Genomic DNA, 24,778 nt, shown 5'->3' with positions numbered 1-24,778 from the left:
GCCACTGCGGTCTCAAGAGCCCGTACTTGGTTTCTGAGGGCTATGAACTCCTTGCACTGAATGCACACATATGCTACCTTCCCACAAGGTAGGTAATCATTCACGCTGCATTTAGTGCAGTAACTCAATGGTCACACTTTCATAAGGGGATTGGGTGGGGCAGGGGAAATTAATGAGCCCCTAGTAAAGATGGCTGACATTTTCTATTGTTTCCAATGGAACTGAAGCCACATTCTGCCCTCAGGGAACATGGCCACTCTAGAGCTATATCCCTAAAGTCTTCACATGTATCATTCTTCAAACTTGCCAAACTTTAAGTAAGTAAAATAGGTGACAAATGACCAAAAAATGGAACTCTTAGCTATTGTGTGTCACACCATAATTGACAGAACATAATTTTTTTAACTATAAAATGTGTTGTTAATGATGTTTTCTTATGTTAATTGCATAAACAAGATTTTTAAGAAGACAGAAAAAAAGGGAGAAACAGAAATTCCAAGGGCCTCCTCCTCCATTGGTTTGAATTCTGGATTGTGTGTACTGCAGCAAAGGCATCTACCATTTAATCTAAAGGAATAACTGTTATTTGTCAACCCTGCATGAGGATGTGACATTCCCTTTACCAGTGATTTATACAACTATTTGCTCAAAAGCAGTGGAATGTTGGAGCTTCACATTCCTGGGTTCTGCTCCTGGCTCTGAGATTGGAATGTGGATTATGATCAGAGGTACAAACAAATAGCTAAGGCCATAGATTTGGGATGTTCAAACCTGAAAGGCGGTGTGACAGAGATTTGGGTTTACCATAGTAGAAACCTGGGTTCTAGTCCCAAATCTGTCAGAAGCCATTTTGTGCAACCTCTCAATCAACTTGTAAAATGAAGGAATGATACTTGCTGCCTCCCAAGTTAGGCTATGAAGCCTTACTCATTAACGATTATGAAATACATAGAAAAATAGACAGCAGAGCATAGAGTGAAATTTTAAGTAATGGTTTCCTGACTCCCCACTCAGGGCATCTTTCCCTAGGCTAAAAGGTATTTAAATGGTGATCTATATCTGCAAGAGTTATGGGAGCAAGAAGTCCTACTCTTCCAGTGAGCCGTGTGAAGTGGCTAGTGGCACACTTGGAACGTGCACTGTTCCCTACCCAAAATGAGCAGGTTGAGATTGTGAGATTTAAGCTTTTGGTTTAAAGTCCTAGGACAGCTTTCTGGCACAAAGATCCCTTGGTGGACTAAACAGGATGTTGCGATAGATCCTTTTCAGAGGAGGACCTCCAAGAAAGGAATGGACATAAATCCCAGGTACTAGGCCTGAGAAGTGCTATCCTCTTTTGGATTCCCCCTAGGGCAGAGGTGGGCAAACTGTGGCCCATGGGCCACCTCCAGCCCACGGGACCCTCCTGCCCAGCCCTTGAGCTCCCGGCCAGGGAGGCTAGCCCCTGGCACCTCCGCTGCTGTCCTCCCTTCCTCGCAGTCTCAACTCACCATGCTGCCAGCGCTCTGGGTTGCGGGGCTACAACCGGGTAGCGTGGTTGCAGGAGCCGCTGGCCTGCCCTGGTGCTCTAGACTGTGCGGCAGTGTGGCTGGCTCTGGCCAGGTGGCGTGGCTGCCAGTCCTGGTGCTCTGAGCGGCATAGTAAGGGTGCGGGTGGGGGGTTGGATAAGGGGAAGTCGGTCCTGGGGGGCAGTCAGGGGACACGGAGCAGGGGGCGGTTGGATGGGGCGGAGGTTCTGGGGTGGGGCGGTCAGGGGATGGGGAACAGGGGGGTTGGATAGGCGTGGGAGTCCCGGGGGGCCTGTCAGGGCACAGGGGTTTGGATAGGGATTGGGGCAGTCAGGAGACAGGGAACAGGGGGGGTTGGATAGGGGGTGGAGTCCCAGGGGGCAGTTAGGGGCAGGGTGGAGTCCTGGGAGGGGGCAGTCAGGGGACAAGGAGCAGGTGGGGTGTTGGATGGGTTGGGAGTTCTGAGGGGGGCAGTCAGGGGGCAGGGGCCAGGTTGTTTGGGGAGGCACAGCCTTGCCTACCTGGCCCTCCATACAATTTCGGAACCCCAATGTGGCCCTCAGGCCAAAAAGTTTGCCCACCCCTGTCCTAGGGCCTATGCTAGGACCTACTTTGTTGTAACTGTTTAATCAACAAATTTAAGCTATCTGCATTTTTTTTCTGCCTAATTAATTATCCTATTGTTCGAGCCACACATATAAGTGGTTTTTGGAACCCACCAGCTGCTAGGGGCTTAAAGTGCTGTCCCTCCAGCCATGGTGCACTTAGCACTCCACCAACTATCCCAGAGATTCTGAGGCGGAAGGGACCATTGGGATCATCTACAGTACTCTGACCTGCTGTATAACTCAGGCCAGAGCATATATTCAAAGTAATTCCTGACTGACCTAGAGCACAACTTTTAGAAATCTTGATTTAAAAACTGCCAGTGAGGGAGAATCCACCACCAGCTTTGGTAAATTGTTCCAGTGGTTAACTACCGGCACTGTTAAAGGAGGCCCTGTGTTACCATATTTACTGACTCCAGCTCTGCAGTAGGGTATTTACTGTGTTTTAAACACAATGCGCTCTGATTGAGTGTGTCACCAAGTATACCGGTTAAACATTCAGCCTCAGATGAGCATTGCCATATTTAACAGCATGATCCTACTTATTGCGCTAGACACACAGCCCTGCCTTCCTGGTCTAGTCAACAGGCTAAACAGGCCACCATATTTACTCAGAAAGAAAAGGAGGACTTGTGGGACCTTAGAGACTAACAAATTTATCGGAGCATAAGCTTTCGTGGGCTACAGCCCACTTCATCGGATGCTCTCATCAGAGCCCTCTGAAACCTCTCATCAGTGTGTTAGTCCCTAAGGTGCCACAAGGGCTCCTCGTTCCTTTTGCGGATGCCGACTAACAGGGCTGCCACGCTGAAACCTGTCATAGTTACTCAGGAAAACACGCTAGTCTCGTTGGACGTTACCGTATTTATTGAAGTCCAACCTTGACTTGGGTTTAATGGGTTAATCAGGAAGACCTGGCTCACGTTACCCTCCGTTTTAGATTATTTATTGGGTTAAGCATTGAACACGCACTGATCTAGGCTTTACTGATTTCATGTTGGGAAGCGGGAAACAGTGAAATCTGGGATGTGCGCTGCCGTATTTAATGGACTAAACGCACCCGTGACTGGGCGTTAGCATAAACCGAAACATGCAACTCACCCTCAGTTTTACAGCATATATTCCCGCCTAGGGATTACCGTATTTACATGGTTGAACACACAACCTTGATTTAGCTTTACCACAGTTCAGGGTTTGTCGTAATTAACAGGTTAAAAACGCAAAACCTACCGGGCGTTACCGTATTTACCAGTTAAACGCGGAGCCCTCTGCCTGCAGGTCCGAGGCGGTGCGGGCGGACATGCGCCGTGTGGGGCCTGGGTGGGGTGACAGGAGCGACGGGTCCCGCCTCCTCTCGCGGCTCTTGGTGCCGGGCGGGCCTGGGCTCACCTGGCTGGGCCTGTGTCTCGTTGCCGGGTGTCCGGCTCCTGGCAGCGCGGGGCCATGGCGCAGCGGAGAGCGGCGGAGCGGGGCCCCGGCGAGCTGGCGAGCGCCCGGCCCCAGCGGCAGCGCATTGAAGGTGCCGCCCTGATGCCCGCCGGGGGGCGGTGTGAGCAGCGGGGCCGCTGCTGGGGGCAGGATGGGGTCAGTGGCCGGGGAGGGGGCGGTTTGGGGCAATGGGGGGCAGGGAGAAGGGCTCTGGGGGGTCAGTGGCCGGGGAGGGGGCAATGGGGGGCAGGGAGAAGGGCTCTGGGGGGTCAGTGTCCGGGGAGGGGGCAATGGAGGGCAGGGAGAAGGGCTCTGGGGGGTCAGTGTCTGGGGAGGGGGCAATGGGGGGCAGGGAGAAGGGCTCTCGGGGGTCAGTGTCTGGGGAGGGGGCAATGGGGGGCACGGAGAAGGGCTCTTGGGGGTCAGTGTCCGGGGAGGGGGAAATGGGGGGCACGGAGAAGGGCTCTGGGGGGTCAGTGTCCGGGGAGGGGGCAATGGGGGGCAGGGAGAAGGGCTCTTGGGGGTCAGTGTCTGGGGAGGGGGCAATGGGGGGCAGGGAGAAGGGCTCTTGGGGGTCAGTGTCCGGGGAGGGGGCAATGGGGGGCAGGGAGAAGGGCTCTGGGGGGTCAGTGTCCGGGGAGGGGGCAATGGGGGGCAGGGAGAAGGGCTCTGGGGGGTCAGTGTCCGGGGAGGGGGCAATGGGGGGCAGGGAGAAGGGCTCTGGGGGGTCAGTATCTGGGGAGGGGGCAATGGGTGTAGGGAGAAGGGCTCTGTAGGGGAAGAGTGGGGGGAAGGTCAAGGGAGGGGCACTGTCTGGTCGATGTGTGGATTGGGAGCACTGATATGGGGTTGGTTTGGGGCAAAGGGAAGGGCACTGCAAAAGAAGGTAGGTTGGAGGCAATAGGGAGAGGGGAGTCTGTGGGGTCAGTGTTCAGGGATGGGGTACTGAGGGGGGTTGATGTGGAGTAGTGTGGGGGGCAGGGGACACTGTAGGGTCAGTCGCTTTGGGGCAGTGGAAGGGACTCTGTGGGGTCAGTGTTGCGGAAAGGGGCACTGAAGTGGGGTGGGGTTGGTTTGGTGAGGTTGGAGCAATGTGGGGAGATGGGGACAGGGAGAGGGGCACTGTGTAGGGTCACTGTTCAGGGACATGCAGGCACTGAGGTGGCATTGATTTGGGGAGGTGGCGGGCAGTGTTGTTGCCATTAAGCAAACAGCTCCAAGGACATGCTAAGCCCTGTGGGGCTGTGATGCTGTGGCTCATTCTGTGCTGATGGGCATCTCTGCCCTTCTTCCAGAAGGGTAAGCAAGGGAGCAAGTCTCTCCCTGCCAGTTACCAATGGTGGCTCCCTCTTTGCACCCCAGTGTTTCCCTTCCAGTTGTGTCACTTCCCCATTGGTCAGGATCTGAGTGTCTTAAAGCAGACATCTCACTTTGGTCATCTGAGCCCTCCCTGTTATGTGCTAGTGAAGGGCACTGTACTGAACCATTCTTGGGTGAATGGCTCATACAGAAGGGTCTGCAGCACCTATGAATTGTGAGTTGTCACTTGTAAGTTTGTCAGGGCTGGGCATTTTCAGGGAAACAATGTTAATAAAGTACAGTACTAAACTACACACAGTTGTACATAAGGCTGTTCATAGGCATTTGGTGACCGAACCTGATAATAGGGTATTCAAAATGAAAATACATCCTTAGTTTTCACTTCTGTAACCTGTCATGTGCAACCCTGTGCTCACACGTAGCCTTACTTGCACAGAGTGGTTTGCGAGATTGGGGTTTTAATTTGTGTGTACTTACTGGATATGTAAAATAGTAGAATAATTTAATATCTGGTTGTAAATTGATAGAGTTGGAAAGGGCAACAACGTACTTAGAAAATCCCTATCAGTTAGGTGCATTTGGGTAAGGCAGCTGTATATATCTGGTCTGACTAGGTATGGCAAGTATTGTGATTATCTACTCTGGGTTGTGTTAAAAACATTGAACTATATTAGCATGGTTTGGAAATTGGCATGGTTTCACAGTACAATTTAAAATCTTTAGTCACTTATAATAAATTCTCTACCATATATCTTGCAAACTGTTAGAACAAATTTGGGTGGAATGGATGAGAAATGGAGAACATACTAATGTCCCACACATGCTTAATTTTACTACTATTAGTTCCATCCAGTAGATTTCCCTTCCTCATATTGGATTATCATCCTGGAGAAGGTGGTAGTAAAAAAAAACGCAATTAAGTTTGTAGCTGCATGGCTCTAGCACTTCAGACAAAACAGAGGCAGTAAAATCAAGGGACTATGGTAAACATTTTTACTGACTTAAGGCAAAATTGGCAAAGTAAGTAAACTTGAAACTAGTCAGAGCACTTGTTTTGTTTTTATTATGTTTCATCATCCTTTTTCTGGCTTACAACATTGAAATGGTAATGCAATAGATTGCTGTGCATGTTGCATAGTGGCATCATAATCATGCCACCAGGAGCTGCAAATGAAAACAGCATCTTGGGATTTTTGTGTTGTGGAGCTCCAGCAGAGAAATTAAGGCTAGGTATACATGTAAAATTTTTGCTTTTTTATTTTTAATGGAATAGCTATGCTGGCAAAAGCCTTAGTGTAGATGCAGTTATACTGCTAAAAAAGTGCCTTTGCTGGTATAGCTCATTTTGCTTGCTAACCCAGTATCTGCTATACCATCTAAAGCATTTCTGGTTGGTATTACTGCATATGTGGTTGGAGGGTTTTGCTGGTATAGCTGTGTTACACTCAAGGACTGAGCTACAGCAGACTAAAGCAACGTTACTTGTGAAAAAGAGCATCCATAGAGGGAGGGGGGGTTAATGTGCATTAAGGTTGCACCAGTTAATCTTCACTTTCCTGAATGTCTTTATGTAGACAAACCCTCATACTCCAATAAGAGTTGCTCCCGGTGGAATTCTGCACCAAATTTTTTACTTTAAAATATTGTGCACAGAATTTTTTTAATTCTGCAAAATTCTGCATATTTTATTTGTCAAAATAACACAATATAATCACACCAGTTTCAATTATTTTTGGTAATTTATTTCAAAATACCTGTCAGCAAGTATGTCTGTAACAATACAGACAACAAAAAAGATTCAAGAAATGTTTTTTGACAAATAGATTCCTTGCTAGGCATATTAATACAGAACTTTGAGTAATAATTTATCTAAACTACAATACAAAACCGTATTTCCCACAGTCTTTTTTTTTGAAGCAGAGCAAAGGCTTGGAGGAGTCGGGGTAACTGCGGAGCTGAGGGAGAGGGAAGTAATTGCTGGGAAGGAGCCTGGGTGTGAAGTTGGAGGGCTGTTGGGTATGGGTGGGAAAAGTATGGAACAGGTTGTTTTTTTGTGGGGTAGGGAAGGATTGTTAGGGAGCTTCCCCCATGCACACCTGGCTGACCCCTAGCCTCTCCCATTCAGTCAGGCACATCTGCCCCTGTCCCCACGTGTCCCTGTGCCCTCACCCAGCCACTCCCCTGTCCCTATGTGTCTCTGCACCTCCTTCCCCACCGTGGCTCTGTGCCTCCACTCCCATTCAGCCCCTGCGACAGTCTCTCCTGCCCTTATGAGCCCCTGTCTGACTTCCCCCCCCCGCCCCCCACTCCTGTCTACTGACTTGGCCTGACAAGCCCTGCTGCTAAGGCAGTTCTCTTCCCTCCCTGAGGGGAGCTGCAACTTTGTTCTATTGCCACAGCACCCTCTGGTGGACAAAAGGTGGAACTGCAGCAACATTTTGGCAGACGCTTTTTTGTGTGTGAAAAATTAGAAATCTCTGGGACTCATTAAATATACATACACACAGTAGCACAGAACTCCCCCAGGAGTAAAGAGTATCTCCATTGGGTAGGGGAGGGGTTTACTTGTATCGTTATATCAGTTTAATGTCACATCTTAGGTTATATTGAAAAAAAACTTTCTTGTGTATACTAAGGCTATCTTTAAAAGTACCTTTTCCTTAGGCCTTGTCTTCATTAAAAAAGGTGTGGTTTTTAACATGTTAGCTACAATATGTTAATAAGTATGTGTTAAAATCCTAGTCTAGAAAAGGGAAGATAATTTTGTAAATGTATCTCCTAGGATTTACTTTGATTAGTTAATGTGTTAAAAATACCTTTTCTTGTAGTGTTGACATGGGTGGCCTGAGTTAGTGCAGCACTAGATCTTCCCTGAGCAGAGTTAGACAGCATGGCCATCAGCATTTTGTTTACTGTAGCTAAACCAGTGGTGGGGAATTTTGGCAAAAAGTTTAGTGTACTGTACTTGCGTGTTCTCATGTTACTTTGCTGTGGTTAATAAGGGTGTAAAGCAGGTTTTCTCCTTTAATGTATTAATTGAGGGCCAGCTCCAGTAGTCCTTATTTGGGTTTATGTCAGTGGGAGCTTTGCTCAAGTAAGGAATGCAAGATTTTGCCTGCAGCTTCTAGGGAATATAAGAGAGATGGCTTTTTGATGGGAAGATTTTATCCACAAAATACTTACTTTTAAAAACTTTTGGAAGCATAACTTTGAATTCTGTCATATTTGTTTTTATGTTAACTATAATTTTGTTAAATTTTAGGAAGGGCCCATACAGAAGGTGGATCAGCACGAATGTCACTCCTCATATTAGTGTCCATCTTTCTGTCTGCTGCTTCGATTATGTTTCTAGTATATAAAAATTTTCCACAGCTTAGTGAGTAAGTATATTAAGGATTAATTTGCTGGCTTTTCTTTGGAGTATCCTCTACAACTAAAGGTTTTAGGAGGTCCCCAAACTGACATACCTCAACGTTTTCATAAGCTGATAAAAATTTGAAAAAACTGGGGGGGGGGGGGAGAGGAAATTCATAAGACAACCCAGAAAGTCAAAATATAAAACTTTGAAGTTGGAAATATCCAGAAGCAAGTGCTGGAGACTGCCAGTCAGCTAGTCTAAAAGCAAAAGTTGTACCACTTTAACTATACTGCTATAATTAAATTAGTACAACCTTCTCCTCTTTGGATACAGTTATACTGGTATAAATGTGATTTATACTGGTATTATTTGTTCTCATATGGGTGGGGGAAATAAGCTATATCTGTGTAAGGCACGTATATACTGGTATAATTATGTCCAAAGTGAGGAGGTTGTATTGCTTTTAACTATAGTGGCAAAAAAATAAAATTCTCATGCCTAACTGAAATAAGGTATAACAGTACAAAAATTATACTGCAGACTTCAACTTAAAGGCAAAAAAGAAAGTACGCACCCATAAGGCAAAATACCTGAAAAATGTTTCCTCTTCTGAAGGAGGTAACATGCCATCCCTCTCAAAAGATCTCAATCAATGTTAATTTTTCTTCATCTGTATAAACTGAACAAGGAGAAATAATGTTGAAAACACCTAAAATTATCTGAGGGTTTCAGCTGCAGAATCCTATAGATTTGTGTTCTCTGCCTAGGAAAGCTATCACCAGCAGTTATAATGAGAGCAAAGCAATTAGTCTAGCTCTTTGATTTATTATCTTATACTGGGGCAAATGAGTTTTAAAATTGTATTTACTGATTACTTAGCCTAATTCTTGGAAATCTTTTTTTTTCCCCCCCTCCCCCCCCCTTCAGAGAAGAGAGAGAATGTATAAAGATTCCCAGAGAGATGGATGATGCTAAGGCCTTAGGAAAAGTCCTCTCCAAATACAAAGACACCTTCTACGTCCAAGTATTAGTGGCTTATTTTGCTACATATGTTTTGTATCCTTTTCCTGCTGATATAAAAGTTGTTTAGTTGCAATTAATGATGTTTTTCTCTGAAAAATTTGAAGGAGGGATGTAAACAAGCTTACTGGCTCTTAATCATTCGAGGATGAAGATTAAAAATGTAACTATTGGGTTGTCTTTAGGCTAGGTATTGAAATGCACAAGAATACTGAACTCTAAAGTACTTAGTCATTTTCTTGTGTATTCCAGTGCCTGCCTGCCTGTAAGAATGGACCAGACTGGCAGAAGGAAAGTGCGGTGTACATCTTCACTAGTAAATGCAGCTAGAACGTTGTTTTAAATCTACCAATCTTGACGGTGTCCTTTTTGGAAATGGTTCTTAATATTTAACTTATAAACTATCTGGCTTTATAGAACATATCGGTTCAATTGTTTCAAATCATTTGTATGGATCTTGTGGAGATCTTAAAGAAAATCAAAATTAAGTACAGCCCCACATTCCTAAGATACTCAAACACTGCATCTATTACAGCTACTATAAAAAGAATGAGAATTTAAACTTGTATCTGGGGCATTTCTTAGAAGTATTTCAAGGCACTCCTTAATTCCTGTAATGCCTATTTTACACAAAGAATTGCTGGATCTCTTTATGTGAAGTTAACAAGTACAAGATATTTGGAGTTAAAGTACAGTCTAATTGTTAGTCCAAGCAGCAGTTTTCTTTTTGTTGGTAGTGATGCAGGATTCAGAATATATTAATTAGTAATGGTAATAAAAAAAATGCTTAGATAAAAGTGAACCTTCAATGGCTGTTCCACTTACAATTTTTAAAAAAGGATGGTGAAGGAGGTCTTCTCTAACTCAATTTGAGAGGTTTTAGTAACTCAAAACAGGGTTATTGAATGTCATTAATTCAGTAATGATTTATTTTACAGCTGATTCTATTCCAAAAAGCAGTTGTTCACAAATAACATTTTAAATGGATTCTGTACAAAAGGGAAATTAGACAACTGATTGGTTTTTTTAAACACTTGTTACCTTACATCTATCTTTGTCATTTCAACTAAACACCATGACGTCTGCTGCTCTAATAGTTAAATGTCGTTGTTCTTAGATTAGTGACAGACTTTGGTCAACTAATGTGCATGCTGTGATGTTTATCTCAACCCTTGAAATATGCTTAGAAAGCAATTGTACACTTTGTTCATTTACTCTGAGTTTGATACTATATGTTTGTCTTGTTGTTCTGATCAGTCACACACAGTTAATATCAGGATGGCACTTTAAAATATGATTGATACTATATTTTTTTACAAGTTCCCTTAACAGGGATTTAAGCACTTTGCCCCCAATCATCATACTAGGGAACCATGTGTGTGCTGGAGCAGATCTCCCTCCCATGTCTTATGGAAGAGAAGATCTTGCTCCATAGGGGGGTCATTAGCCAGACCTCCCTTGCTTGAGCCAGACATGGGCCTTTATGAAAAGGCAATACCAAAAGAGGTCCAGCAACCTCCCTTGTCACTAGATGGGGCAGTAGCACTTGCACCTGACACCTTCAATGCATTCTAGTACCTGCAGACCTGGCTCTCTGAGGCCCTGTGCATTGAAATCTCAGTGACCCAGGAAAAGGTCATTAAGATCTTTGACATCCTGAACTCCTCAGCCGCAGCCAGGATTGCCCTCCCTATCAGTGAGGGCACACTTGAACTCGAGAAGGGCATAATCTTCACCTTCGGCAGACCCCAACCACTCTTGCTCCCTCATCTTCAAGGAGCAAAAAAGAGGAGCCACAAAAGAGCTTTGAAAATCTATATGCCCACTGTAACTGTGATATCAGTAGTACAGGAAAAATCCAGGTCTGCAAAGGGCACCCCAGAAAAGACCATTTTAAAAATGGACCTTTTTTGGTGTTAGACTGATTCCTCAGCATCGCTACTAAGCTCTGTGTTCTAAAGTAAAATAGGTTTTGTTCAAAATATAATTTTGTGACATGAGAGCAATGCTCGCACAGGATAATAAGAAGGAACTCTGAGAGCTCATGAAGGAGGGTCAAATGGTCTCAAAGATTTGCTTACGAGTAGCCACGGTTGTATCGGACACTGCCATCACCATGAGATGGCCTTTGGTTTCCAGTGTTCGGCATTTCCAAGAAGTGTAATGCATCGTAGAGGACCTGCCCTTCATAGGGATGGAGCTCTTCAGCAGTCAAACAGCTGAAGTGCTCTACTCCTTTAAGGATTTTAGATCCCTGTTGTGATCCCTCGCGGAATGCACCCCAGTCCCCTATTGTAATCGTACATATATCGTCCCCAAAAGAGAGAGCTCCCTTCTACTCCGTACTTAATAATTGGAGTACCTCTGTGAAAGGCCCTGAGATTCAAGGAGAGACACTGGAACCAAGTTAGAGCCTACCCTGACCTTCAGAAGCCACCTTGTTCTTCTCACCAGGTGTGGGTTGTGATAACAGTTGACCAGTGGGTGCTAGGCATCATCAGCCCTGGCTACTCTAACCATTTCCTTGCCTTTCCCCCCATGTAGTCCTCCTTCCCTGTCTTTTCAGAAACCTTTCTTATGAGAACCTACTCCAAACAGGAGTAGCCTCGTTGCTTTGTCTAGAAGTCATAAAAGAGGTACTGCAGGAATACGGGGAGATGTTCTGGTATTTCTTTATTCTGAAGAAAGGGGGAATCTGGTATTTCCTTATTCTTTGTCCTATCCTAGAGCTGAGGAGATTGAATGAAAATGACACAGATTCAGTATGGTAACACTTGCCTCCATCATTCCATCTCTTCAGACTCAATAGAGGCTTGTAACTCTCGACTTACAGTACTCCCACTTCCGCATAGCCATCTACCCGGCCCACAGGAAGTACCTGAAATTCATAGTGGGGCCCAGCCATTACTAGTACAAGCAGTGAGCCTTCACAAAATGCTTAGTTGTGGCTGCAAACCGAAGAAGTATCAATGTCTACCTGACCCCAACAATAGATGTCAACAAGCCTGAAATGTGCCTTCTACCTGTTTTGCCTAAGTGCGCTTCCGTGTGAACTAAGAAGAATCGTCCTTCCCCTATCACTAATATTAGTGTTCATAGGTTCATCATCAGTTCCGGTCAGTGAGGGCTTTCCTTCCAGAGGACAGAGTCCTATCATTGTAGTAATTTTTAAACAGAATAAAATCAAACCTGACTATGATGGTACAGACTTGCCTTGGAATTGTATACCACATTGGCAAGTGCTTGTGACAGCGCTTTCCAGACTTCCACTTGTGGCCCCTTCAACTTTGGCTCCAGTTAGCCTGCTGCTCGATAAGACATCAGATGAACAAGGTTGTAGTCCCACCTCATATCAACACGGAGCTGAATTGGTGGCAAGACCCCCCAAGAACTTTTTTTCCTCTACTTCTAGGCAGCAACTCCCAGTTCCTATGGAACTGAGTTTGAATTGACACTTCAAGCAAATTAATACTGGACAAGGGAGTCCACCACTCTGACTCACTGTTGCTTTCAGATTCATGCCTACATGGCATCAGTTACTCTAAGTTTGCATTTGGATGGCTTCCTTAACAACTGAGAGGACTAAAAATACACCTTTTTAGAAAGGGGGGGGGAAGCTGAGTGAGCTTCTGCACAAGTTGAACATGTCTTGATGACCACATAAATAAATACTTTAATTTAATCTGGACTATACGTTTGACATCCCTTATCTAGTTTATGTAGTGAGAAGTATGTAGTCCTTAACATGGACCTCTAGGATGAAGAGGTTTTTAAAAGGGAAGAAATTTAGGGTAGGAAGGCGATCTCATGGCTGTCTGATATTACCCTTGGTTTGTGTGCAAACTTGTCACTCTTTAAAATTAAGTCCATACAATGGATTATTGTATTAGATTTTAACTTTTGAAGACTTGGTTTCAAATTCTGGTGTATGTCCCAAACAAATATGGGTTTGTCTTATCCTAGTACCAACACCCATAAAACCTTCACAATGTTTAGGATGTTTTGGTAACTTCTGGGGGGGAAAAAAAAACACTCTGCAGCTGAAACAGAAGTTAAAGGGTTGGGCAGGAATGACTAGGTGAAAAGTCTATGGCCAGTGTTATGTGAAAGGTCAGACTAGATTATCCTAGTGGTCCCTTCTGCTCTTAAAATCTAAGAAAAGTGGTGTGAGGCTGAAATGGTATGTGTATGCTGCGGGTGAAGAATGAGATTTTGGTACTGGTTATATAGTACTTATTTGTACTTTACCTTATCAAAGCGGTTTCAGTTGTCCCATCTCTCCAATGAACATTAAACCTAAATCTGAAAGAAGAAAACAGTTTGCACTGACTTAACTAAAAGTGTCTTTGCAAAAAAGATTGTTAAATTGGTGCAAGTTTATGTGGGCAAGGCCTTAAAAACTCATACATTAATGCAGTGCTCCCCAAATATCTCTTGTAAACTGATTATGCCAACAGTAGTATTTTGAAGATATACATATTTCTAGTGTTCAGCTTGTAAGTTGGTAAATACCATGATCACTTTTAAAATGAAGAATGTAAAAGTGCTAAGTAATGCGATGTTCTATCCTTAACTGAGAAGCACTCAGCTTGCAAACATTTGCTATACCTGGCTCTATATTTCTCAGTATCCTCTCAGGGTTTCTTTATCCGTTCCCATTAGCCTTATTTCTTGTCTGTCTGGTAAGTATGTATTCCTCCCTCCCCTTCCCCCAATTGGCATTTGGGATGACTGCGGTTGTGGTCAGGCAGGGTTTAGGAGCATGCTGCCTCTGTATCACTCTTAATCCCTGTAGCTTAACCCCCTGAGGTGTTGGTGAGGCGGTTTTAGCACCGAGGCTGTGTCTACATTGGCAATTAAATGACACAACTTTTTTGTCTTTGAGGTGTTAAATTCCCCCCCCCCCCACAACAACAACAAAAAAGACAAAAGTTTTGCTGCAACAAGTGCCAGTGTGAACATTGTTGGCAGGAGCACTCTCCTGCTGACAATGCAAACACCGCTTGTTGGGGTGGAAGCTTTTTGTCTGCAGGAGAGCTGACAAACAGAGCCTACGCTGCCCGACTTAGCCGCACGGCTGTAGTGGCATGCCAGTAGCGACACAGCTGTGTCACTAAAAGCGGTGTAGTGTAGACAAGCCCTGATTAAGTCCAATGAGGCAATTGGAGTATTATCGCAGACTTCAGTCAGCATTGTTGAGCTGATAGAGCCTCGCTTCTAAAGTGCTCAGCCAGACTTCATTGGTGTTAGCTGTTTGGGCCAGGGACTGAGCAGTTACGAAAATCTGGCCCCAGTTGTTGACTCATGCTGAAAACTGCCTATAAAATACATCATAAAATTCAGACTGCTAATTATTTAGGTCTGTGTATTTATTACATTACATTACAAAATCAGAGGGATACTGTGTACACAACAAAACCACTATGCTTACAAAAAATACTCCCCCCCCCAATTTTTTTTTCCAGTTCCTATTGGTAACACAACAGTGTTAGCTGAAACGGTTTTTTAAACCACTGAGTTTTGTGGCTTAAACAGAGGTTCTTGAATGGTCTTGACAGGCTTCAAAAGGTGTCGTGTCTTGTCCTGACCTCTTCTGCCAAAAAGATGATGGTCCTCAAGGGCTTAGGATAGAGTTAGTCAAGTAGATCTAGACTTGAGGTGTCTAGAGCTAGATCTAGTTGAGGTGATGGGTTTTCACAATTGAGGAATCTGAATCTATTTAGAATACAATTAAAAGGCTTTTTTATTGTTACTATTCAAAGCCTTCTTAAACTGATTGGTGGTAACTGTTCTCATTTAGCATTTTTGGAATAGAAAGTAATCTTGTTACATCTATAATGAATGTCAAGATGGATGTAAACCAATGCATCTTTTTGCCTAAATCAGTGGTTCTCAAACTTTTTTTCGTGGACCACTTGAAAATTGCTGAGGATCTTGGCGGACCACTTAATGATCTTTCCAAATGTTGTTTGTACCGTTAGCTAACTGTGTTCAAGCGCTTTGGATAAAAGCACTATATTAAAAAAAAACCGTAATAATAATTAACTATCCCTCTTGCTTGCATATTATCTCCACACATAGCTCTGCGTTAAGATGCTAAACAAATCTATGAGTCAACTAGAAATAGTCATGCTTGTTGCAAATATTAATACAATATTTTCTGATACTGGAAAGGAGAGTAAAAGGCATTCATCCAGGTTTATGAAATTTCTCTGAGATGTCAACTCTTAATTTGATTAATACTTCACACATAGAACAGTAAAAATCAGTAATAAAGTAACACAGCAAAACAATAAACAAATAAGTGACACTGAAAATATGAAGGGAAGTAAAACATCAAGTGGTTGGTCATGGGTATTTTAAATGAGTGTTTAAGACCCACGCTGTGCAAATGCACCAGAGCCTTGTAGAAACAGGCAGAGATCTCCTGGTTTCACATTGTGTATGTCACCAACTCAGAAACTCACAGTGGACTCATGGAGTTTTTACAAGCCCTGGAGCACATTAACACATGGCTTGGAGTTTGCAGACAGATCCCTGCTTCAAAGAGCTTGCAAATAAGGTCTTTATCCTACAAAACACCTAGCAGCACCCCCACTAAACCTAGTGCTGCTTGCTACTTAAGAGTCAATGGAAGTACTCTGAAGAGCCAGAACTATACCAGTAACAAAGATCTGGCCTTAATGGTTTCCATACCTCTCCCCAAATGTAATGAAAATCACTTGTCTGGACAAGTGATTTCCATTAAGTTTTTTTAGCAGTAGTTTGGGGAGAGCTGTCTCTCTCCTGCTGCGGCATCCCCCAGCTGGGCTGGGAAGGAGGAGGTTGTCTCTCCCCCACCATGGAGCTAAGGCGGGGAAGGAGGGCTGTCTCTCCCCAGCAGCCATAGTACTGGAGCTGGGGAAAGTCGCCTCTTTCTCTGGCCACCACAGCTCTGCACGTCCCAAATTCCCTCCCCCTCATCCCACTGCCCCCCCCCCCCAACTACCCCATATTCCCCCCAAGGCCACCACCTCACCTTACATGTGCGTCTTCTCCAGGGTCCAGGCAGCTAATTAGTGGAGCTGTGAGCTTGTGCGACTCCACTAATTAGGTGGGTGGCCCTTCATTCTCTCATGTGCAGCTGCCCAGGTGCGCACCTTAGAGGGAACTATCTGCGGACCACCTGAATGGAGCTCGTCCATGGATCACAGTGGCCTAAGCAAAGCAGTTATAGAAAATATTATAACGATAGGTGTTGTATGTGTATATGTAGGAGTGGCTAACACAGACAATTAAAGGAGAACCCTGTAAAGCAGCCGAAATGGATAGCTGTATGGAGCCAGGCCCTTTACTGCTAATGAAATCAGCAGGGATTAGAGATTGTTGTACAAATTGCAAAGAATTTCTTCTCACTTTTTTTTTCCCCACTGGCAGTGTTCTGGACTTGGAGCCTCTTTCTGTTATATGCTTTCATATTTAGTTGGACGGCCAGTTGTGTACAGATATTTAACAGAGAAAGCAGTGAAATGGTCAGAACAGGTAAAGTTGCTTTTGGTAAACATTCATGCTGATTATATAAAATGTGAATTGAAGAAGATGGAATCATAAAGGTTTTGATGTTCACAATAAACCTAATAAGAAATGGCTGATTCTGCTATCATTACTCACACCTAGTACCTCACTCCAAGTGTATTTTCCTTAAAGCAAATGGTGCAACTCCTTGAGTGTACAGTACTACTGTACTTGGTATGAATAAGCATGGCAGAATCTGGCCCAAAGCACATTTATGGAATGAGGTTGAAAGCAAATTTAGCATTAAGGAGGTTCAGCAAATACAATTAAATATGTAGTCTTTCTAACATATTTAAACTCTTTCATATAAGGAATCAGCTTAATATTTAAAAATTAAACTGTTCTCTTAAATTTGAGTTCATAATTAATCTAACTGCAGTAACCCTCTTATTTCAGATTTTTAAAAACATGACTTTTTTAATGTTACAACAGTAAACACCCTCTTGGATGAATTTCACTGGAAGAGATTTTCTTGATGAACAAAACCATACTCTTTACTTTCTGTGCCCAATGTTCTATTCTTAAACAAACTTTAAAGCCAACTTTTCTGGTAATTGTGGATCAGGAATAACTATTTTACAAACCTTTGTTTTGGATGTATAGTTCATTTAACATTTTTTTTTTTTTAAACCTGTTTCTCTGTAGCCAGGCAAACTGTACCTGATCTGTTTTGGCAGGAATCACATTAAGCTGTTATCACTATTTGTGTATATAGGGTCTCTAGTCCCACTTACATGACTATTCAACTATGGGAGTGGGATTTGATTACAATGTAGTTGTCCCATTACTCTTCCAACACAACTGGTTCTGCAGTGTAGATGAAACCGAGACAGTTTTAAGAATTGTGCTAAAGCCTGGGATATATTCCAATTAAGTGAAAACATTAAGCACTTGCTATCTAGAATCTATCTGTGCTAGTAAAGCTACATACATGAACAGCTCAAAACCATGTTATAAGCATGTTGAGAAGCAGTTTCTAAATCAGATAACATATTTTGGTTCTAGGCCCACAGGTAAGATCAAACAGTGTTATAGTTTAAGGCTTCACTCCTCTTGTTTTTCACCAGGATAAAAAGTGTATTTTTAACATGGTGTTGACAAGACAATTCGTAGTTATTAGTTTTAATGTTAGCTAGTCAGAGTAGGCCTTAGGCTTCCCTTGCTAACTCATGTTCAAATGCACCTCATTCCTTATGTAGACACATCTACTATGTCTAACCTTGGTGTATAAACATAGTAAAACCTCAAGTCTGGATAAGGTTTTCAAATATGTGGTGTGAAAGGGCATCTGGATCTAAGTTTATACATTTTGCTGTTCTATCTGATGTAGCTGCACAAACAAAGACCAATAGTTGCTCTTTGGTGAACTACTTTTCCTTGTTTAAAGAGTGAGTTGATTTAGTTCACTGAGTAGATATAATATAATGTCTAACTCCCATCCCAAAAGTCAGAATTTCTAAGCTAACTTCAGCACTATATTTAACAAATGTTTTTCCTGACCCTCCTCACAAGCTCCAATCCAGAACTTGTTTAAATATATTGTCTATTTTTTTGCGTTTGTTTCCACTAAAGAAATCTATATAAACTTGTTAGCTAATAACTAGACTGCAGATGCACTGTATCTCAATAAGAGCAGCCTTATTGAATAATACATGTGTTTTTTCAAGACAGGGATTTTACTGAATTTTTTCTAATTCTGTGGCAGGTTGAACGACACAGAGAACACCTCATTAACTACATAATATTTTTGAGAATAACGCCTTTTCTTCCTAATTGGTTTATCAATATTACATCTCCTGTAATAAATGTACCACTGAAAGTATTTTTCATTGGTACTTTTCTAGGTAAGAATTTTGGTTAATAAATTAAAGTGTTTTAAGGACCCCATTGTTCCCCCCTCCTGCCCCTTCAGAGAATCATTTAGTGTATATCCGCATCTACTGGTCAACTGAATGATTACATGACTACACTATTTCTTTTATTTGTTTCTCTATGGAGCTGATCATCATAATATGTGAGGGCCTCACTTCTTACTCCAGTAGTGTTCCCATTTTACAGTTGGGGAAAATGAGACCGAAGTTCAATTACTTGTCCAAAATTACATGCCAAATCTGTGTGCTTCAGCAGTGTCCTTTGTTCCATTTTGTGCTTTTTTTTTTCCTTTGAAGTAGAATGACTGGTTTTTTTTTATTGAAAAGGGAAACTCAGATTTACTTCATGTTCTTTATGCAAAATTGTTTTGCCTCAGAATCTCTGTTTTCACATGAAGGGCTTGTTTTTCTCCCATTTGTTTACCATTGTCATTTTTCTTGAACGGATTAACTTCCTAATGATATTCAAAAAATGTTTTGAATAGGCTTCAGTTTGCATTTTGTTACAAATATTTTTCACATGGGCTATGAGTTATTCATATACTATTAACTGTATTGAAAGCCGTATAGTCTAGCGGATGAGACACTGGATTAGCACTCAGGAGACCTTGGTTCAATTCCTAGCCCTGCCATTGGAGTGCTGGGTGATCTTGGGAAAGTAAGTGCACCATTTCCCCATCTGTAAAATGCAGATGATAATACTGACGTGCTTTGAGATCTATAAAAGAGCTAGGTGGTATTATTATTTATTATGTCTTGACGGAACCTGAAAGAAAGTGGTAACTAAATTAATCTTACAGGATGGGAATTGTCTCTATCTTGGTGAACAAGTGAATTATTTTCCCCTTAAAAAAACCAACCCTATGATGTCAAAATACATCTATTCATTGGTATGCCTATTAGATTAGGTGCTTTGAGAGGTTTCGGAAACTCCATCTTTTCCTTGTCACAAGAAAATTATATTTTTCCAACCTTCTAGTTTTATTGAGCTGCATAGTTAAAAATACAAACAAAGATTATCTACTTAGCACTTATTTTATTTTATTATTAGCCACTAACTATGTAGGGAAAAACAGCATGTAATTTAACAAGACTGTACTATGGTGTTGAGACTTAAATATAAGAATCTGTTTGTAATAAAGCTTACTAAGTAATATGCTTTTTTGAAGGGCATTGTCTTTTAAAATTTAGAATGAATAGAAATAGTATGAATGGGAACTGTAAGGTGTTCTTAGTTTGGGCTTTTAGGATATAGTCTGTTGTGGTAATTTAGGAAGGTCCCACTCTTGTAAAGAAAAGGACTACTCATGGTAATAAAGTTAACCACATGCATAAATTATTAGCTATCCAAACTGAAATCTCAGTTTGGGTAAACTTGCTCAGTTTTTTCCCTGTGCTTCAATGGAACTACATCTTATATTTCCCTCTTTATAAATGGTGACCCTTCAAAAGTTGCTCTCTGACTTCTTGTGTACCAGCATATGTTCTTGTCTTTTTTTATTATGAATGGGTAGTTAAGTGTCTTTGTTTGGAAATAGTATGTAGTATTTGATTTCATAATGGATTACTAAGAAAAATCCATGCAGAAATGTGTCATTAGAAACAAAATTAGACATGTTAAACTGTTGTTTTTGGTCTAATCCCCATGTGCTACTTAGTCTTTGTGTATGCAAACTAAAAAGTCAGTACAATATACATCGCAGAAAAAGAATGTACACTGCCTCTTTAGATTATATTATAAAGGTCTAGGTGCTATAGAAAAATGGTGTGTGTATGTATGTTTTTCTATATGATACTGTACTTGTTATGAACTGTATTTTTATTAAGTTCTGGACTTTGTTGCCTTAAACTGTTTCCAACAAAGTTCTAAGGTGGAGAGCATTTGCTTGCCTTAAAAAAAAAAATTGAAAAGTAACGTGTGCTTTTATTGTTTTAGTTCTCTTTCACTGATTCTTTGTTTTATCTCTGTACACATAGGTGTTGCACCACCATCTTTTGTAGCAATTAAGGCGGGAACAACACTGTACCAGCTTACAACAGCAGGGGAAGCAGTTTCCTGGAACTCTGTATTTGTTCTCATGATTCTAGCTATTCTCTCTATTCTGCCAGCTGTCTTCCAGAAGAAGCTTAAACAAAAGTTTGAATAAAGAGCACATTGGATCTAAATTTCCCATAATTCATCTCAGGAGCAGTACTTCTGATGGTCATATGTTTGTTTTTTATCAGATCTTCAGCAATGTAAAAAAAGGGGAGACTTGTAAGGGATAAGAACTTCCTTATTTCTTTAAAGGAGCACATTTTACTGTCTGAAATTCAAGGAACTGTGTTCAGAAATGCTCTGTATATAGCTTTGTAGCCCAAATCATCAGTGTTTTATTCTTTGAAAGCAAGAGGAGGGAACTCAAAACACAGAAGATGAGTTAACTTTTTGCTCTGCTTCATATATGTGGCAGAAAGGCAAAATTGGATAGCTTAAAATGCAACCTTCAGATATGGGTTTCTAAAAGGTCAAATAACTTTTGATTGGTCAATGTAGTTTGTAGCATTCTACATGACTCTGAAGACTTGCATGTAACTTAATGGTTTGCTCTGAATAATTTTCTCTTCATTCTGATTTTCCCCTTTCATCTACTTTTGTCCTTACTGGTCCCAGAATAATGTAAAGTACAATGGCACTCACTTGCAAAACATAAGGCTTCTCTCTTGGAGTAGTAAGTTAAATTCCAGTGATGTAAAACTGCAGGAGGCTAAACTGCTTTCTTCTTTCTCTTCATTAATGTTGTCTCAGTTTAAATACTTGAACTGCTTTAACTGGATTAACAAATTCAGTCAAATCATTCCCATATTGTAGATTTTATTTTTGGAGAGCAGCTCAGAATTTTATCTTGGCTTGTTGATTAACTCTGAAGTTTTTAATGCTTGTTTAGACTGATTTTTATTTGTCTAGTTTTGCCAGTATTTCAGATGCATAGACTTATCCTGCCAATTTAAGATAATTACCAGATTTTGTTATACAATATTTTTCAGTCCTTAAATGATTAAAGCAAATAGAGTAATTATAAGCGACTTACAATTCTTAGGATATATTACTTGAGAATTTGGGATGGAGGGGAGGGAATCTTGGTCTTGGCAATACCATTACAACTCATCTGGCTAAAAAGTTTTATCAGGTATGCAAATTATTACAAAATTCTTGTTTATCTGAAATATTGCCATGTAAAGCTCAGTTCATCATGTAATAAAAATCTTACACTTTATACATAACCTAGAAGGCTGCATTCTGTGTTCTGATTGGTGGGTAATTGGTAGTGTTTTATCATCCACTAAGGTATACAATACCTTCTCTTCAATAGTTATCACTACTGCTGTCAGTTTGTTGCATTCTCAGTGGGCCCTTTAAAATATAAGCTCCCAATTCAACATGATACTTAAGCATGTGCCTAAGTATGTGAGTAAGTCCCACAGAAGTCAGCATCTGCATGCTTTAAAGTTAGGCACTGCCTAAGTATCTGTCTGAATCAGGTCCTGACTCATCAGTACCTGCTTTGCAGTGCTCAGATTTCTGAGGAATTACTCAGCTGAAATTTTGTACAGTGTTTTTTCATCCTGAAAACATGGAACATTTTAGATATAAGAGAACAGTACTATAAATGGGATAATATGAAAGGTACTGGTACCTTCTTTTGTAACATAATGGGGATTGAGTCATTCATTTTATCACAGTATTATGTGTAAATACATAGGAAATATATTAATTGCCTACACTATTTTTGTCATCTGTTTTTCTGTTATGTAAACTAACTTTTCAATGCCTATTGAATTTTTCATTCAGATGTGGACTGCACAATAAACTGGTGGTTTTGTGTTGCTAACTAAAACATCAATGTTTTATCACTTGTTTACAAGTTTCTTTGTAAAATACAGCTTTGGGTATTTATGGGTTTAGAATTTTTAGTCTAAAAATGTACTTTAGTTTTAAAGGTTGATAATGTTCTATGACCTTGGATCCACAGTCTGAACAGTGAGACTTCTTCCTACTGTAGTGTTAACCTCAGTCAGAAAAAAAGTCACTCTTTAGAGATGGTTCAGCACCACTGCTAGTCCAGTGGCATCTCTAAACATTTCTTTGTGTCCTGCCTGACATAGGTCAGTATAGATGTTACTTTTAGGTTTCATGTACACTATCAAACTGCAGTTTGAGGGACTCTTGTCATAGAAGCGTCTGAAATATGTTTCAAGTCCTTATGAATCATGCTAGAGCCTTGGATTTTACAGGGTAGTCACAATTCACTGTGTAGATAGGACTAAGCTATGTTATGAAGTTAAAACTGCTCCAACCATGTTCTAATTGGCTTCCCAGCACAGTAGCTTTTTATATCAAAGAAAGGACCTTACCTTACAGTTCTCTTCTTTTGCAAAAACATAATTGGCTTCTAGTCAACTGTTCCATATATATCTTCAGTGGATGCCAAGAGAAATTCCTTGAACAGTCCCTCATCCCTGGGAACTACTTCAGGGTATCTGAATACTACAGGCATTAGAATGAAAAGAATGTGGGGTAAGGCCTAGTTATGGAACACTTGCAATGCCGTTTCACTGGAAGGAAATTCAGCAAGTGATTAAGAGGTAGGCACAGCTTTCTAACAGGAAAACAGTGTCTGTCATGAAGCAAGTGGGGAGGTAGAAGAAGATAAAAAAATGTAGCTCCTTTGAAATATCAAGGCATTTTGAACTGTTAGGTAACCTGTTCTCTTTGGAGTTGTAAACAATATTTTCCAGACACCATTACTAAATGTCTTTTTTGCATTTGATAATAAAACAAAACTATACAAACTTGTAATGACTTCTTTCTTTTGTGTGCACTATCTTCACCTTTTTTCTGAACATACAGTAAGTTTTTAGCTGAATCTATTTATAAATAGTTGAAGTGTTCTGAAATAGTTTTTACAGGCACTTAGAATTATTAAGCCAACTTCAATGCACTGGCTATTCTCCTTGCAGAATAGATTTAGTTTGTTTGTTTGTGGTGTCAGAGCAAAGTAAGAAAACATGGCATTTTGCCATGTCTGAGGATTTTAATATTTTGCACAAACAATCCTAATGACTAATTATGGAGTACTGTCATGATGCTGCTCAGACTAAGACAATTGCCATATCTAGGGATTTAGGATGATACAAATCAGACACTGATGACCAGATGATGAGATCATCTGTGCTGATCACTTATTTTATATTTTCAATGGATTATTGATGAAAGACCCAGAAGTATTTTAAGTTTTGAAAGTTAAACATCACTCATAGTCTTCAAAGTTAATGATGGATCCATATGTCCAATCTACAGAATGCTGTCCTGTAGCAGTGGGATTGTTCTTACATATTAAAAGGACCTAATAGGCTTTTTATCATAAAATTACAATAGAAAATAAGGAAAGTGTTTTTCCTTTAAAATACCACTGACTGGACTATCCTATTAAGCAGAGTAAAACACTTTTTTAATTTTTTGAGCTTTTCAAACTCAGTTTGCAATCCTGTTTTGGTTGGTCTGTACTGGTAAATGGTATATGAAATAGATGGATATTCACTATTGTAAGATAAACTAAAATAGAATTCACCTTAGGACAATTTTGGAAATCCCTCATCCTATGGTTTGCAATGGCACCTATGTGTTCTCAGCCTGTCTGCCTTAATGATACCCAGCCTTTTACTAGGCGATAAGGCTGTATCAAGCTGGCAGGCCTACTGGCAGCTGGGGGTTATACCAACCCCATTCAGTGAATGGAAATACTGAACGAGAGGTTTTCTTGATGCACCTTGGAAAATTATTTTTAACATTAGTAAATCGCTTTTAAACTATGTGGAATATTATGCATTTTGTAAATGGTGCTATGCAAGAGTTAAGTTCTATTTTTAATGTCTTTGCAGCACTGTGATTATGCTGTGGAAATACTAACAAGTACAATTCTAGCACAGCTTCATGGGGGGTGATATCTAAGATATATGGGTACAGTGAGGCTCACTAATATGGCCAAAAACCCATTATGTACAGTTTACTAGGATTTAAAAAGGAAGCAGCTGGATATTTCTAACTCTTCTGGATCCACCAAAACAGAA

General features: G+C 41.2%; 1 protein-coding gene across 1 annotated transcript; it reads left to right on the top strand.

The window, feature by feature from the left end:
- Positions 1 to 3,430: 3,430 nt before the first annotated feature.
- TMEM41B (transmembrane protein 41B) lies at positions 3,431 to 23,507 on the top strand. Its single transcript, XM_073347533.1, has 7 exons — positions 3,431 to 3,635; positions 8,127 to 8,244; positions 9,150 to 9,278; positions 13,831 to 13,924; positions 16,659 to 16,763; positions 18,502 to 18,640; positions 20,645 to 23,507. Exons 1-7 carry the CDS (start codon positions 3,560 to 3,562, stop codon positions 20,812 to 20,814), a joined length of 831 nt encoding a protein of 276 aa, XP_073203634.1. The 5' UTR covers positions 3,431 to 3,559; the 3' UTR covers positions 20,815 to 23,507.
- Positions 23,508 to 24,778: the final 1,271 nt, after the last annotated feature.

Source organism: Lepidochelys kempii, chromosome 6, assembly GCF_965140285.1.
Source record: "Lepidochelys kempii isolate rLepKem1 chromosome 6, rLepKem1.hap1, whole genome shotgun sequence".
Taxonomy (NCBI): domain Eukaryota; kingdom Metazoa; phylum Chordata; order Testudines; family Cheloniidae; genus Lepidochelys; species Lepidochelys kempii.
This window is presented reverse-complemented; position numbering and strand designations above follow the sequence as displayed.

Excerpts from the sequence above, each read along its gene's own strand:
- TMEM41B (XM_073347533.1), top strand. The coding sequence starts at position 3,560 with ATGGCGCAGCGGAGAGCGGCGGAGCGGGGCCCCGGCGAGCTGGCGAGC. Across the intron at positions 9,279-13,830 it reads TATTTTGCTACATATGTTTT|CTTGCAAACATTTGCTATAC; the intron begins GTATCCTTTTCC and ends AGAAGCACTCAG. Across the intron at positions 13,925-16,658 it reads CCTTATTTCTTGTCTGTCTG|TGTTCTGGACTTGGAGCCTC; the intron begins GTAAGTATGTAT and ends CCCCACTGGCAG.